General features: G+C 42.3%; 1 protein-coding gene across 1 annotated transcript in view; it reads left to right on the top strand.

Moving 5' to 3' along the window:
• Positions 1 to 17,422, top strand: part of epas1b (endothelial PAS domain protein 1b) — a 66,764-nt gene that overhangs the window by 39,549 nt on the left and 9,793 nt on the right. Inside the window, exons 6-11 of the mRNA XM_061744629.1 lie at positions 1,147 to 1,349; positions 9,829 to 9,935; positions 15,560 to 15,707; positions 15,787 to 15,995; positions 16,753 to 16,967; positions 17,238 to 17,348. Coding sequence (XP_061600613.1) covers positions 1,147 to 1,349; positions 9,829 to 9,935; positions 15,560 to 15,707; positions 15,787 to 15,995; positions 16,753 to 16,967; positions 17,238 to 17,348 — 993 coding nt within the window. The remainder of the gene's footprint in view (positions 1 to 1,146; positions 1,350 to 9,828; positions 9,936 to 15,559; positions 15,708 to 15,786; positions 15,996 to 16,752; positions 16,968 to 17,237; positions 17,349 to 17,422) is intronic.

A 17,422-nucleotide genomic window follows, 5' to 3' on the forward strand; every position in this document is an offset into this window, starting at 1 on the left:
AAGAAAAGAAAAGAAAGAAGAGAAGAAAAACCCCTTTTAGCGATGAAAAATGTCTAGTCATGTTTCAGGAATTTTAACAACTTCAAGAGCAGGAACATTTTTCTTCCAGCGTCTCTAATAAAATACGATTAAAATAAAAGCACCAAGTCAAAACAGGCTCATTAAATCTAGACGTGTAGGTGGCGAGACGCCCGCCACCCCGCGGCTGATTGGTTGATTGATTTAAACCTTCATTGTCCCCTCTGGGGAACATCAGTTGTCAAACTGCTCATGACATTTAAAAAGTGCATCATGTGCAGATAAAAGTCCCAAGTCAGTTAGCCTATTTTTTTAGTGCGTCCAAAACATTAGTACGTACTCAATAGTATGATCTATCCATACTCATTCTGGAGAAATGTATTAGTGTGGATTGCTGGACACTAGCTAAGTAGAAACTTCCCACAATGCAATGCAGCGGCGTTTGGTTGCTAAGTGCTGCGCAGATACTTAGCAACCAACAGAAATGGAAGATACCGTTACCGGTACCAAGCAAAGCTGCAGCAGCAGCACCATCACGCTACCATTCAAATGTGAGTAATTAGGTGTGATTTCGCTTTGTTTTCCATAAGATATTAACCCGATGAGTTCATCATTTATCACAGGAGAAACGTCATCTTATTTGGGCCAGGATGAACGGGAAAAGAGCGGAGCGGAGCTGCTACTGCTGCTGTGACAGGAGTTGTTACCATGGTAACAACTCCCCCTCCCAACGGCGGGAAGTGCCGTGTGGCTCTGAGTAGTACGTCCCAATTAATGCATGCTACTGATATTTACTCAAAATGTGTGCCGAACTTAAGTATACTTTTTGAGTACCGGTACATATTATTTAGTATGGCTTTTCGGGCGCACCGATTCTCATTATCCTGTAACAAACACTAAACGACACCAGCCTTCTCAGGAAAAACATCCTGCTCTGGCCCGTCCTGATAAGAGCCTCGGTGTGGTCGGTCCAGTCCAGTTTGTTGTTAATACGTCCCCCCAGGTACCTGTAGGAGTCCACTCCTCCAACCTCCACTCCCATGATGGTGATGGGGGCCGAGCTCCCTCTCTTCCTCCTGAAACCCAGCTGGGTCTGTGTCTGAAGGGAGTATCTCTCCTCCCCTGCAGGTGCTGCACTGCACCGGCCACCTGAAGATGTACGACGGCTGCCCCTCCCGGGTGCTGTGCGGCTACAAGGAGCCGCCGCTCACCTGCGCCGTCTTGATGTGCGAGCCCATCCCGCACCCGTCCAACATCGACACGCCGCTGGACAGCAAGACCTTCCTGAGCCGGCACAGCATGGACATGAAGTTCACCTACTGCGACGACAAGTAGGCACATGCACCAGTCACGACGCGTTAACAAAGCCTTTCTCCTGGAACACAGGGATTTACCTGAGCACAATCACTCATTTCTTTTTTTGAAATGTTCCGTTTATTTGAAAAAGCGATTGTTTCCATATACAGTATTACATTCACTCCTTGGACCATTGTCTTTCTCCTCTTGGGCAAGGTGGATCAAAAAAAAAAATGAAAAAAACAAAAGTCCAAGTGTCTTTGATCATGATGCTTTTCCAAGATACTGGGTAATTTATCTCACAGCTCTTTCCCATCACCATTTAAAAACTTACCAGCTGCAATCATGATGTACGGGTCCTTCATGAGTGTCAACAGAGGCGTCCCCTTCTGGCTCTGTGTGTAAAGCATAAGAAAACAGCTTATTCATATTTATGTACATATATAATGCTCAAGAAAAAGCCCAAATCCAACAGCTTTCCTAAAAGAATCCTTGTTATACCACTAGAAGTGTGTACCCTTCTTGTGTTTGTAAAGAATTTACATTTAATTTGGGATAAACTCAGTCAAATACATTTCATTTCCTGATACATTAAGGCAAAACAACATGTTATGAATCCAGTAGAGTTTGTGTAACATGAACAACAGAACTGGGGAGCTCTTTTCTCATTATCGTCACATCTTCACAAGATGAAAAAGAAATAAAGTACAGTATTAGAGTGGTATCAGGTGTAGAGAGCAGGTCAAATAAAGTCAGATCTTGCAGGCTTCATGTACTCAGTCCTTTTACAATCACTATTTCCACTATTGTTTCATCTGAAAAGTTCAAGCCGACCTCTTTAAGCTTAAGTTTGACCCTTCTATCTTATCATGACATCAGCATGAAACACTGGAGCAGACTGGTGCCTCGTGGCTGACGGGTGTCAGACGGAGAATGATCATCTGACCAGTCAAAGCACGCTGGCGTTCACGGCCGACGGCGTCTTCACGGCGCAGGAACTAAAAATGGAGCCTTTTAGACGGGAGGAGGGGAGGAGGAGGCAGAAATGTTCTGTCTCTTTAACTTTAAGCATCTAAACCATTATAATAACCCCTATAATAAAGTTATGACAGCATAGATGAGAATATAAACTAGATACGCGTGACCGGTATTAATACAATGACATTCCTGTCATGTCATGATCAGTTGCAGGTATAAAACTTGGATTCAGATTCGGATCATTTTAAGTTGTTTGTGAATATGAGCAGAGAAAATCCCAGATTTAAAGTCATTTAAAGTGTACTGTCTCCACTCCAAGCCCAACACTCTTCCAGTCATGTAACAATAGAAAGGAGTGACAGCTCCTTATTATTGCTTGAGCCTTTTATGATTGATGCACCCTTTTGAGAAATGCCAACGGCTCCTGTTTCCAAGCCAAGCGTTTTAAAACATCGAAAACATCCTGTGAGAGTTAATTTCAACATCATCACTTTTTAAATGTGTGAAACTGGAACGGACTTAAAGCCAAATGGTTCCCTTCACGCCGCCGGGCCTTCAGCGCAGCTCGGCGCTGCAGCCGCTTCACGCCTCGGACCGCTGCCAGTTAAAACACAGCTATTAGCACCAAAGAAAACACACAAAGAAAGGCTTTTTGACTTATTGCTGTGTGTTGACGGATCCGTTTGACTTGGCAGGGAGGTTGGCATGGAGTAAAAGCCAGAGACGGAGCATTAATACTTTAATAGGATGTTGTCACGACATGGCCGCAGCTCACAGATGGAAGTGTAGGCGGCCGCACAAACACGCCCGCCGGAGCCGTCCGTCACCGTCTGTCATCGTCTGTCATCGTCTGTCATCGTGCCACTGGAACGACGCGCAGATGCTTCAGTCTGGCATCTGCGTGTCGCTGTACACATGCGATATTTAGACCTCCAAAGAACTGATTTGTTTGTAACTCTCTGCTCCAGGTGCCACGAGGAGAGGAAACTCTCTCAGCCTGGAGTTGCACAATCCCCACACGCAGACCTGTAATCTTATCAAGCTGCTCATGCGGGACAAAGGTTTCTTATGGGGCAAAGGACGAGACCGCAGGACAAACAAGGACCCATTTTCATTTAGGCTTGTGGGTGCAGTGTGATGGCAGCCCAGATCTCCTCTCCAATTACGCAAATGAGTCCTGGGCTCATTAGAGGAGGGACAGCCCGGAGCAGGGCCAAACAAACACTTCTACACTAAAAGAGGAGAATAAATAATTAATAATTAATAATAATAATAATAATAATAATAATAATAATAATAATAATAATAAACTTAATTTATATAGCACCTTTCTTAACAAAGTTACAAAGTGCTTCCCAAGAACAATAAAATACATGAAGATAAAAATACAGTGCATAGTGGATAAGAACATAAGACAGCAATATCCAAGTCTTAAATAATAACAATATTCACACCACAATAAAAGCTTTTCTTTTTTTTTGTTTTTTGTTTTCTTTTTTTTAAATATTTTTATTAGGGGGTAAGGCACAGTAGAACAGGAATCAATTGTACATTTACATTGAGTATCATATTATTTCTGTATGTCAATCTACAATATATACTGTAGGATATTTGACACCATAAAAATACTGTGCATCTCGATGGAATTAGAAAAAGATATACAGTCTACCACCTAGGATGTTTTTCTTGATTTAAGAACAGAACATTACACAATTCAATGAAAATAATGATAGATAAATAACTGAAAATTATTTTAAGTAATAATTAATTATTAAAGCTACACAGTATAAATTAAAAAATAGATGAATAAAAAGGGGGAAAAAAAAAAACTAAGGAAAAGTAAACAAATAAAAGCTTTTCTAAAAAGGAATGTTTTTAGTAAAGATGTAAAAGCAGTGGGGGATTTAGCTGACCTGATCTCAGCAGGTAAAGAGTTCCAAAGTTTGGGCGCCCAGACTGCAAAAGCTCCATCACCTTTGGTCCCAAGTCGGCCCTAAGAACGATCAGATCTACCTGCTGATCTGAGTGAGGCCCTGGCAGGTAGGGGGTTAAAAGTTCTTTACAATAACTAGGGGCATGGTTATTAAGGGCCTTAAAAGTCAGCAATAAAATGTTAAAATCAATGTGATATTGAACAGGAAGTGGAGTGATATGTTCAAAGTCTGTTGGATCGAGTCTTGGACAAGTGGCAACAAGCTCCAGCTCTCCCGTTTCCACAGTTTCACACACACTTTTATTTTCAAGCTTTTCTGTGAGAAAAGCGCTGGCAGCTCCGTGGAAGTCATGAGGTCAGGCCGGCTCGTCTCTCTCCGTCCCTGACGGACGGCTTTTCAATCAGGATGTTCAAAAGAGTTTCTTGTACGTCTCTATTTACACAAGATCAGTCTTGTTTTTAACTTTTTTTAATCATTTCAAAGTAAGTGGGTCTGACAGCACATTTCCCAAACCTGGAACTTGATGCATCTGTACTTTATGAAAGCAAGTCCCATCAGGAGACGTTAAGCTGCAACCTGCTCAGTCGTCTCCGTTTCTCTGGGTCTGGTTCCCCGTCAGCTGAGAGCAAGATCCCCCGGTACAGAACGTACCAGCCCGGTGTCAAAGGGGCGGCAGCACCGGGCTTTACCCTGGAGCCACGGCTCAGAAGAACTGAGCTCCCTGCAGAATATTTGACATCACCAGCGTGTGTTTAACAGCCGTACCCACAATCCTCCTCACCTGCACTCTGTTATGGACATCTGTCGTTGATAGCAGTCGGATTATCGCTCCGACTGCGTCTCAAACGCTGTTTGTCTGATTGATTATCGCCTATCCAAAGTTATACAAACCAAATAAACATCTAATGCTCAGTATTGATGAGGAAAACAATCAGGGTGGAAATAATTTCTGTTTAACTTCTGTGTGTTGCTGTTGGTTGTTCCTCATCACCCAGTAACCTGCCATAGAGGTAAATAATGTTTTTTTTATTTCATTTCATTCATTAGGTCCTGAGCACTGACAGTGCGAAGGCCCTATTGTATCTGTAGGAAATTTTTTTTTCTCGTTTTTATTTGTCCGACGAAATGAGGGCCTTTTTCTCCCCCCTAAACGTGCCCCAAAAGTCACCAAATTTTGCATGCAAGCCAGGCCTGGCGAAAAATTAGATATTTAATGGTTTACATTAATGGGCGTGGCCTAATGGCTCAACAGCGCCCCCTAGAAAACTTCATACCTCAAGCCCCACAATACGGTTTGACGTACATGCACGAAAATCGGTACACACCTGTATCATGTCGCAACTTAAAGAAAAGTCTCTTGGCGCCATGGACGAAACCGAACAGGAAGTCGGCCATTTTGAATTAATCGAGTAATTTTGCTGCAATTTATGCCATTGCTTCGGCCACTTCTTCGCCCGAACCGTAACGTGCACCCAGGTGTGTTATACATCAAAATGTGCGTCTCCATCCTGCGACGATGCACATTATTTTTCTCAGTCAAAATCGTTACCGTGGCAACGATAGACGCTAAAAAGCGCGCCCCACCTTTATCTGATTGGTCCATATTTGATAGTTCCTACTTTCTGCCATAACTTTTGAATCGTTTGATATAAAGACTCGTGGGTGGTGTCCTTGACCATAATTGGTGCAAATTAGCCCCTTCTTCTGATTTGTCGATATTTGATAGTCCCTATTCTCTGCCATAACCTTTGAATGGGTTGTGATAAAGACATGTGGGTGGTGTCATCCTCTAAATGTCCAGGCCTGAAGAATCTACATGCAAGTCATACAAGCTTCCACTGCAGCCTGAACGTGCACAAGGGTGCGAGGGCCCGTTCATCGCTGCTTGCAGCTTTAATTTCATTTGACTTCACTTTGGTGGTGCAGCACTTTACTTGATTTCCCCTCACTGCTACAGCGCCCTCGTACCTCAAAAGACAGCTGCAAGAGCAGGCATCACAGCTGGATTTTATTTCTTTTAATCCACCCAATCTTTAGCCACTATTTATATTTTTACCTGTCCATTTTTGTACAAGTATAGAGGGCTGTATTTGTTAATAGTAGCAAAAAAATCATTTTTTAAGATCGAGCTGGTTTAGTCCCAGTTTACTGCCCCCAATAAAAACCACATTGTTGTTGTTGGAATAGCAGTAATTCATTTCAGTGTCCATCCAGACTATTTTCTGCCTGGAGTTTACGTTGGCAGCAGCGCAGAGAGACATTACCACCGAACACTGAAGTATCTGTTCATGCATCACAAGTCATATTGTCATTGAAGTTTTCAACAGCCATGTTTCATGCTGCAGACTCTTCCCAACATCATCTGTTAAACATTAAAGAACTGTCAGTTATCGTGGTTGGCAAGAAAACCATAATTGCATGTTCAGTAAAAACCTCACTTGTTTTAAAGGATGAAAGTGGGAAAGGATTTAAACTTGGACGTAAACACAGAAGTCGAGGAAGGTCTTCTCTCTTTTTTTTTTAAATCGCCTCTGGGCTCATTTTTATGTACAAGACTCATGATAACATTTTCTGGGAAAATCTAAGGAATGCAGTGTTTACACTCACCCCAGTGCCCATGCGGCCAAACGGGAACGAGATTGACATTTGGGAGAAAACTTGGATCAACATTAGAAGCAGAGTTACTTCATGGAAACACAACATCACTCGTGCAGTTTTGAATTTTAGTTTTAGTTTGTGGTATCCAAAGCTATTAAATGTGACCAGAATGTTTTTTCCTCTCCGGACACCTTACGGCGATGACTTTTAAATGTGCTGTTATTGTTCTGCTGCTGCTACCTCACTTACATTGTTACTGTTGCTGATACAGCGCCCGACGGGCGTCGCCAATCAGCAGCACGTCTGCAGATTCCTGCAGGTTTCTGGGTGAGGAAGTACATGAGCAGCATGGATGCAAACACTTTTCTCCTCATACCTGCACATTTTACTTTTTGTTCTATTTTTTGTATTTTTTTTTTTTTTAACTTTGTTTATTAAGATCTTCAATTTTTCATAAAGACATGTACAAAAAACAAAGACAAAAAACAAGATTATGGTCATCATCTACTGTAGGTAGAGGCAGAACATACATGAACTTCAATATAAAACATGGTATGTACAATAAAGGAAGTGATACCCTCAGCAAAATGTAAAGTCCGAGCACAAAGTATGATAACAACAACAAAACAAAAAAGAAAAGACTAATAAGACTAATAACAAGTAGGCACCGTCACACATGACGCATGGAGATCAGAAGAAATGAAGCATGGTGGTTTTTTGAATTGGTAGGCAGGATTCAATGATTATGCACTGCAAAAATCTTACCAGGAATATTTGTCTTATTTGAATTTCTAGTTAAAATGTCTCATTTTTAGTCAAGAAATCTCATTACACTTAAAACAAGAGTCATCACCAGAAAAATAAGTTGTTATTTTACAATTTTCACCTGTTTCAAGTAAATTTTCACATGAAATAAGTAGAAAAATCTGCCAGGAGAACAAGATTTATCTTCTCATTACAAGCAAAAAAATCTTGTTGCACTGGCAGATTTTTCTACTTATTTTAAGTGAAAATATACTTTTATTGTTTTTTTCAGTGACGAGTCTTGTTTTAAGTGTAATGAGAGTAATGAGTGTAATTTTTTTGACTAAAAATGAGAAATTTTAACTAGAAATAAGACAAATATTCTTGTTAAGATTTTGAGTTTTTGCAGTGTGGGACTGCAGACATTTGGATATTATCTTTAATGTGTTTCAGGAAAGGGTTCCACAATTTAGAAAAGATTTTAGCAGAGCCTCTCATGGAATGCTTTATTTTCTCTAGTTTCAAAAAATAGAGTAAATCCCTTATCCAGTGGGTAAAGGTGGGTTAGGGTTAGCTGCCTCCTTCCTTCAGCAGAGTGGCGAAAGCAACGCAGTCGGCCTCTGGCTTTGAATGTACAATTGTGTCTGGGGGAACGCTGAAGATGGCTATAGATGGGCACGGAGAAATTAATTTATTAAAGCAATCAGAAATTGTTCTAAAAATAAGAGACCAACATTCTTCAAGTTCAACATGACCGGAACATGCGTGTGCATGAGTGGCAGGCATTAACTTGCAGCGATTGCAAGTTGTTTGTTCCATTTTTACCAATAATCCCTGTCTTTAATTAGATCTTTCCTTTTAGTTTTTCCCCTCTTAAGATGCTCCTCTCATCTTCACTCAGTCATTCATCCTTCATCCCTCCGTCCCTCTCTTCCTCTGCTCTGAGACGCGCAGCTGTCCGGGTTACGCAACCAGGGCACGGACTGCAGCACAGTTTCACACAAAAGTGAAAGGGAAGGAAAAAACAGAGAAAAGGGTGCATGAAACATCCTCATCCAGACGTGGTCCATCTTCATTTAGCGGTGGCTTGACTCAAATTTATCTGCACTTGTCCTGTTTTACATTCCACAAGAATTCTGGGAATCTTGGGAGTTTTTGTGCAGCTGAGCCTGATGCCAACGGAGGCGGCGAGAAATGCAGCCGTGGTCGACATTTGATGAAAAGAGACTCCTGAGAGATTGGAGTTAAATCAGAGCAGATTTAGATGTGTTTGAGTCACATTTGTACATTTATATGACAGCGGTTTAAATCAAGTTGCACGAAGGTGAATGGTGTTCTTTCTGTCTACAAGTGGAGTAACTAACATGACATTTACTCCCAACAGCTGCGTTATTTCCCTGCTGAACCGTCAGCGCTGCAGACTGATTCAGCAGGCGCGAACAAAGAGACATTTCCACCCGATTCCAGTTCAGCCGGGGGAACTTTTGCTTTCCTTGTGCGAGTTTGTCCTCACTTCTTCAGTTTTCTTCTTCGTTATAGTTAGTGCGTGTCTGTACGGGGCAGGATGGAACTTCATGACTCAGTCGTCATGTAGAGGCCAGTTTGAGGAAACACCATCTCTTCTCTTGTGTCAGTTTGATCAAAGTGATGAAAACTAAAACATTTACTATCAGTGTGGATTTTTTTCCCTCCTTTAAGACAACTTATCACTCTTTATTTCAGTTAACCCCTTGTTTTTCTTTCCCTTGTTTGAGTGGACTTCTGCCTCGGCTCCGGGGGTCATTTCCTGTTGAGGGTTTGGATCCTGTTCTCGTGCCCTTTGGCCTGACGATCTGATTTACAGCAGGGCTGAAATTAAGCCACATTTAGAAGAGAATAAATCACTCCATGGGGTGTTACGACCCGAAAACGCATCTGAATGTGTCTTCTTGGTGATCACGGTACTATCCTCCTGTCATTTTTCCCGACCTCCTACATTGATGCACTTGAAGGGATCTGGAGAGAAATAATCGCCTTTTCAAAAAAAAAAAGGGACAACATTTGGCCTGCAACAAAATCCTCATTAACGCGGTGAACTCGTGATGAAATTGATGGAAAGAGATTAGCAGTTCTCAGAAGCAGAGAGTGTGAACAGTTCTCATTTTTGGACGACGATCCAACTCCGTCTGATTCCCAAATCATCTGTGACGCCTTTTGAAGTGCAGAGACGGTAATTAAAGAAAAGTGCAGATGAATAAACCTGATTAAATGTGTGTTTCAGGGTGACCGAGCTGATGGGCTACGCTCCCGAGGACCTGCTGGGTCGCTCCGTCTACGACTTCTACCACGCCCTGGACTCCGACAGCATCACCAAGAGCCACCACAACCGTGAGTCACACCTGCACATGCACACCGACGCCTTACATTACTTTATTTAAAGAGATTAAGATTTATGTTGGTAAAAAGCGAGGCTGCTGCAGATGTGCCCCCATCTGCAGTACCGCTGATGGCCACCAGGGCTGCATCCTCGTTTTATGTAGTCCAAAAAAAATTGCTTTTTTCTGTGTGTTTTTTTAATAGTGATCTGATATACTTTAATTGCTGTCATCAACAGGATGGCAATGCTACGGAAGAGTATTAGGGCCATGCAGGAGAAAAAATATTTGAGAGGGGAAGATTTTTTATTATTGTGCACTTCGAGAAAAAAGGCCAAATGTCGAGATTAATGTTGAAATACAATTTGTAGAAAAAAGTTGAAATGTTGAAATACAATATCAAGAATAAAGTCGAAATTTCGCTTTTTTCTCAACATTTCAACTTTATTCACAAAATTTTGACTTTTTTCTCATTTCAACTTTTTTCTTGAAATTGTACATCAACATTAATTTCGACATTTCAACTTTTTTCTCAACATTTTGACTTTGTTCTCGAAATTGTACTTCAACATTAACTTCGACATTTCGACTTTTTTCTCGACATTTCAACTTTTTTCTCACCATTTTGACTTTTTCTCGAAGTGCATAATGAAAAAAAAATCTACCTCCTCTAAAATATTATTTTTATTTTTCTCCTGCCTGGCCCAAATACTCAAATACTGATTACCTCACTTGTGGCCCTTGACTGTTTACATGTAGAATTTGAATTGTGAGTAAACTGATGAGGGAAAGTTACTGCTAAAATAAGCCAATCAAATCCTTTTCCACAGCACTGGGGACACTTGGGGCTCAAACAACCACACAACTGGAGTTACATCCAGTAACTACCGTCTGTTAGGAGACACACTTGTTAAGTACTAAATGATACAGATGCTGTTTTGAAGTAGAGACTGGAGGGTGATAAACCAGTTCTGATTGTTCTCACAGACTCCATTTCTGTGAAATTGTGTTTATAGCAAATATAAACAATCAGATGCAGGGCATCACAGCGTTTATACTTTCACAGATGAATCATTTAACTGTGACATTACTGAGACAAGACGGATTGTGCAACTGTAAGCCTTGGGTTACAACTAAGTGTTCGGTGCCGCGGACGTCAGGTTGTTTTCTGTGATTATTTTTAGCTTCTACAGATATGTGCAGCTTTACATCCACCTCTGGCCGCATGCATGTCTGCTTCCCTTTGTGTGTTTGCAGAGCAGGGGCAGGGTATTAAGATGCATTTTATCAAATTAAGCGAAGCCGCTGATGGCCTTATGAGGTTTGCACACATCTGGTGTCGCAGACACAAACACAGCGGACGGGGGACCAGGTGGCCGCTATTACAACCTAATGACGCTGTTGTTGTGTGTTTGTGGGCAGACGAGGCTCCAGAGTGTCATGGCTATTCTCTCCCCTGACACCGCTGTGTCATTAGGCCCTAAAGCCTCGCCAGCAGAATAACACACGTGTGTGTGTGTGTGTGTGTGTGTGTGTGTGTGTGTGTGTGTGTGTGTGTGTGTGTGTGTGTGTGTGTGTGTGTGTGTGTGTGTGTGTGTGTGTGTGTGTGTGTGTGTGTGTGTGTGTGTGTGTGTGCGTGTGTGTGTGTGTGTGTGTGTGTACGCTGCAGAAAATCACCCGGAGAAACTCTCTTGTCAGATCAAACGTGACTCATTCCTTCTACAAAGTTGTTTAATTTGATATCTTACTTTGCCTGGAATTTAGGGCTGGGGATCGATTCAAATGTCAAGATTCGATTCGATTCAGATTCTTAAGATTCAGAATCGATTATCAAGATTTGATTCGATTCCGATATCGATTTGGGTTAGTGTTATTAAAACTGTTTTTTGAGTTGTTGCATGAATTATATGACTGTAGTTATGCAAAATATTACTACTAGTATAATATTGAGATTCAACAGCAAGTATTGCAGCTAATGATGCTGTAAGGACCAATCACCTCCCAGAATGCTGATAGAACTGCTTTCAGAAACATCGTGGGTCAGAATTACCAAACAGATCCAGGGAGGAAACAGAGACGGATGAAATCGGTTTAATTTTTTCCCACATTCCGTTTTTATTTGTTCCATTTTCGGTCTATTTTGGTTTTTAATTTTTGAGCATTTGGTTTTTAGCATTTTTTGCAAATGTAACCCCAAGACAGTATATAAAGTAATGAAATATAGACAATTTATGCAATTATAACTGAACACTTTAATGTTTTCATACCTTTAAACATATTTAAAGGCAAAAACATGGCACCAGTTATTCTCGTGTCCAATAAAACATTCCTTTTTTGGGGATAAACAAAAGAATAACCAAAAGTTGTAATGTAATGATGAAAAAAAATAAATAAAAAAAAATAAATAAAAGAAAATAAAAGAAATCGATCTTTAGACATATGAATCGATTTTTAGGAATCAATATGAGAATTGATTTAGAATTGCGAAATCGATTTTCCTACTGGAATTGATTTAATTAATTTCAATCAACCTTTATAATGCAACACTGCCGTGTTGTTTCCTAAATGAAAGCGTTCTCAGGAGTTTGACACCGACGTCTGCAGGACGTCCGCGTGTGAGGGATTTACTGCCAGCTCCGTTCTTCGTAGTAGCTGGATGGAAAGTTTATCTTGTTGACTCGTCTCGTTTGACCTTGAAGACTTGTAAAACAAAAGAGGAAGCAGCAGTGAGTTTCTTGTAGTTTCATGCCACTTTAAATGTAGATTGACCACAAAGTGGACAAAAAAACAACGACAAATAAAACACTGCGATCGGGGAAGATTTTTTTTTGTGTTTCTTTTCTCTGCTTTTAATTCATCCGTATCTGCAGACTTTAGATGGCCGAAAATTACTGAGATAAAGGGCTCTCTATCTGGATGTCTCAAACACACACACACACACACACACACACACACACACACACACACACACACACACACACACACTGAGCTCTCACGCCCAACGTGACCAGCCTGTTGATCGGCACACACTATTTGCCGTTTGCTGCTAGTATGTAATGTTTCCCCAAATTTCCTTTCTTTTGCTCTCTAACACACACGCACACAGACACACACACACACACACACACGCACACGCACACACACACACACACACACACACACACACACACACAGTGTCACTGGCCTAATGTACATGTACGACCAGCCCTGCTCTTTCCCACGCCAGCGGTGAACTCTGGACAGCAGCCAGCACATCTCCTCCTCAGCTCAGTCAAACATCCAGCCTGTCCTGCTCACACACGTCTGGCTCATCTGGAAGCCTTTTCTCTAAATAAATGTGTGAATACCAAGCATCTAAATAGAAACGTAAAAACAAAAACAAGCAGAGGAATCCAGCCAGGTGAACCTCCGACTGCACGTTGGAACTCAGTTCCTTTCGACGGGATCTGAGTCCGGCGGCTCCGGCGGACTGAAACGCTCCGGTTTTCAGGAGCGTTTCTTCCCCTTCCCCAGAACCGGATGGTAACAGGAACCTAGGGCTGGGCGATTTTGGACAAAAATAAAATCCCGATTTTTTTTCTCTGAAAACACGATTTTCGATTTCGATTTTTTTTGGTAAAACTACAAAAGACAATGGAATAAATTGTTTCAAATATATAAAATATTTATTTTTGAAGAAAAATAGCAAACAAATGTCCCTATTGGGAATGAAGTGCAATTGAAAGATACTGTAAGAGTTTAGTAAAGTGACAACATTTACAATTTTCTTGACCAAACAAAGATGACTAGACGAGCTCTGTCTGTAATGCAGCCAGCTGCAAAAAAGGAAAATCGATTTTCCGATTTTCCTATTTTTAACATCGATTGTGATTAATAAATCCGATTTAGATTTAAAATCGATTAATCGCACAGCCCTACAGGAACCCGTCATAATTATTACTCCTCAATGAGGACAATCCCTGCGAGCCACCTAAGAGTTTTTCGTGTGTTACCCAACACCTGAAACTGGGCCAGATCCTGAATTTTGATAGCTTTAGTTCAAGTAGGATGCATTTGACATCACACTCCGGAAAAGAACAAGGAATCTAAGATTAATGGAGACAAAGTCATGGACCTAATAAGGGTCTGTCCTTGGCAGAGTTGGATACACGCAGACATATTGTCCCAAGAGACTCTCTGCTAGATCCAGGTCCATCGGAGGTTCTGCAGATCCTTACAAATGGTCAAATGGAGCTTTGCCTAAACCTGGACAACTGGACTCTGATCAATGTCCCATTCTGGGTTCTGGCTGGGTTCAAGCTGAACTGAACCCAGCCGGGTCCTTGTGCCCTTCACCCGGGGCCTGACTGCTTACCAGAAACGTAGAAAAGTGCTGCAGGTAAAACCCAGCAGTTAGAAACGTTAGCAGGGAGGGGGAGGAGGAAGGGGCGGTCTGTGGAACCATCTGCAAAATCCATCCCTTCTTTTTTAAAGATTTGTTTATTCAAAAATCCTGTACAACATTGCTCACAGTAGAGTACAATACAAATATCTTTTTTCATTTTTATAACCCAAACAAAATGTAACATCTCTCTCTCTCTCCTATATATACTGTATATATTAGAATATATATTTATATATATATATATATATATATATATATATATATATATATATATATATATATATATATATATATATATATTAGGGCTGTCAAAGTTAACGTGTTAACTTAACGTCCTCTTAACGGCGACAATTTTTTTAACACTCGATTAAAGTGCAGGATTAAAAAAATAAAAAAAAAGCGAATCATATAATTTCTGGCTGTCGACGGTACCTGTAGCTTGAGGAAAAGTATGGTGAACTGAAAGGTGGAAAATGAAAAGGGACTTTTGAACGGCTAGTTCACTTTCAAAAAGATGCAGATGGTTCGCTGGACAAGACTAAAGTTATTTGCATGTACTGTCGATTTGAAATGAATTACCATCGAAGTACGTCGAGTCTCAAATACCAGAGAGCGCGCGCCGCGTCGTTGTTAACAGTATTAAAAACATTTAAAAAATAGTAACATATTACAAAAAAAACTAAAAACTGCAATAAACTATATTACCCCAAAATAAATAAAATAAAATAATAAATAAACTAGAAAAAACTGCCCCTCCCTCCCCTACATACCCACATACAGTCCCCTTAACCACCCCAAACCACACACGCGCGCGCACACACACACACACACACACACACACACACACACACACACACACACACACACACACACACACACACACACACACACACACACACACACACACACACACTGGCTGGGGATGGACCTCGTGGCTAGTAGCTCAACAGGAAGGCAAATTCAAGGACCAAGAAAGCCATTCCACTAGCATGAGAGGATGGTACAGACTGGAAAACTAGTACTTGATGGTTCAATCAGTAGAAGCTGCACTAGCTCGTTGACATGGTTTATAAAGGGCTGCCATATGTCATAGAATTTCTTCATTGAGCCCCTTGTGAGAACTTCAGGCCACCTTGATTCTGGATTTACAGTCATTTCCACGTCCTACATGGAGACATGATGTCCCATGATGCTGTGCTGCTGTGATCATCTCAAACAGCTCTGTTTCCTCTCTGTCTCCTCCGTCTCCTCAGTGTGCAGCAAGGGTCAGGCCGTGAGCGGCCGCTACCGCATGCTGGCCAAGAGCGGCGGCTACGTCTGGGTGGAGACCCAGGGAACCGTCATCTACAACAGCCGCAACTCCCAGCCGCAGTGCATCGTGTGCGTCAACTACGTCCTCAGGTGAGCAGGGACTCCCGCCACGCCCCCGGCCGTTAAAACCGCTCCTTCCTTCCTCACCGGGTCCTCCTCCGTCCTGCAGTGACATCGAGGAGAAGGCGGTGATTCTGTCCACAGAGCAGACGGAGCCTCTGTTCAAGCCTCGGCACATGAGCAGCTTCTTCAGCGCGGGAGGCGTGGGCCTGAGCGGAGAGCCCGGGGACTCCCTCTTCACCTCCCTCAAGGAGGAGCCCGAGGACCTGGCTCAGCTGGCTCCCACTCCAGGGGACACCATCATCTCCCTCGACTTCGGTCAGTATTCACCTCGTCTTCCCCTCAGACGGCTCCTCAGTAGAGGGCTGCGTTGGGATTGGGTCCTGCCTGTTAACGTAAACCTGTTGGGAGTGGGCGGTTTGAACTTTGCTGCGGGCGGCTAAAAAAAACACTGCAGGATCGGGATGTAGCTTGCACTGCAACAACTCAAAATCTTTGTCTTATTTCTAGTTAAAATTTCTAATTTTTAGTCAAACAATCTAATTACACTTAAAACAAGACTCGTCACTGGAAAAAACAACAATTTTCACCTGTTTCAAGTAGATTTTCACTTAAAATAAGTAGAAAAATCTGCCAGTGGAACAAGATTTTTTTGCTTGTAATGAGAAGAGAAATCTTGTCCCACCGGCAGATTTTTCTACTTATTTCAAGTGAAAATTTAGTTGAAACAGGTGAAAATTGTCAAATAACAAGTTATTTTTCTGGTAATGACTCTTGTTTTAAGTGTAATGAGATTTTTGCGACAAAAAATGAGACATTTTAACTAGAAATAAGACAAATATTCCTGGTAAGATTTTGAGTTTTTCAATTTTCCATTCTTTTTCAATGTTTGAACCCAAATTATTAGTTTTGTTTTGTTAGTTTTGTTTCTTTATTTATGTTGTATTATGTTGTATCCAAATGGACCGAAATAAAAAACTCAAAATCCCTAAAAAAAAAAATGTTTAGCAGTGAAGAAAGCAGTCTCTGCTCCACAGCCCTCATCTTCCCCTCTAACGTCATCTCCTCCCGACAGGTTGCCCTCAGTTTGACGAGCGCGAGCCGCCGGCCTTCCCCTCGGTGTCTGCGTCATCCATCGTGCCCCCGGGCCCCTCGTCCTGGGCCGGCGAGGCCCACAAGCCGGCCCCGGCGGCCGTCCCGGCGGAGAGGGTGAACATGGCCGGTGCCTTCAGCGTGCAGCAGAACCAGCCCCCGGGCAGCAGCACCCCGAGCCTGAGCAGCTGCTCCACGGTGAGAACCCCAGCCCGAGCCCGAGCCCGGCTGGTGCACTGATTCATTAGTCCAGCCGCTGGCTAATTGCATTTATTTCCCAGTTTATTCTTCTGGTGTTCAGTGAGGTCACCAAAAGTGGGCAAAGCGTGTGAGAAACCCGGGGGTGGATGTTTGGACGGGGCAGGCCGTTAGCTGTGAATGGGCCTTTGTCAAAACTCTTGTCCCTTCCTTTGTTTGTGTTGTTGTTCCTCTCCTCCGCTCATCCCGGTTCTTCTCCTGGCCCTGCAGCCCAGCAGCCCCGGAGATTACTACAGCTCAGTGGAGAGCGACCTGAAGGTGGAGCTCACCGAGAAGCTGTTTGCTCTGGACACGGAGGGAGACAGCGCTGCCAGCACCGAGGTGTGTGTGTGTGTGTGTGTGTGTGTGTGTGTGTGTGTGTGTGCGTGTGCGTGTGCGTGTGCGTGTGCGTGTGC

Source organism: Cololabis saira, chromosome 17, assembly GCF_033807715.1.
Source record: "Cololabis saira isolate AMF1-May2022 chromosome 17, fColSai1.1, whole genome shotgun sequence".
NCBI lineage: Eukaryota > Metazoa > Chordata > Actinopteri > Beloniformes > Belonidae > Cololabis > Cololabis saira.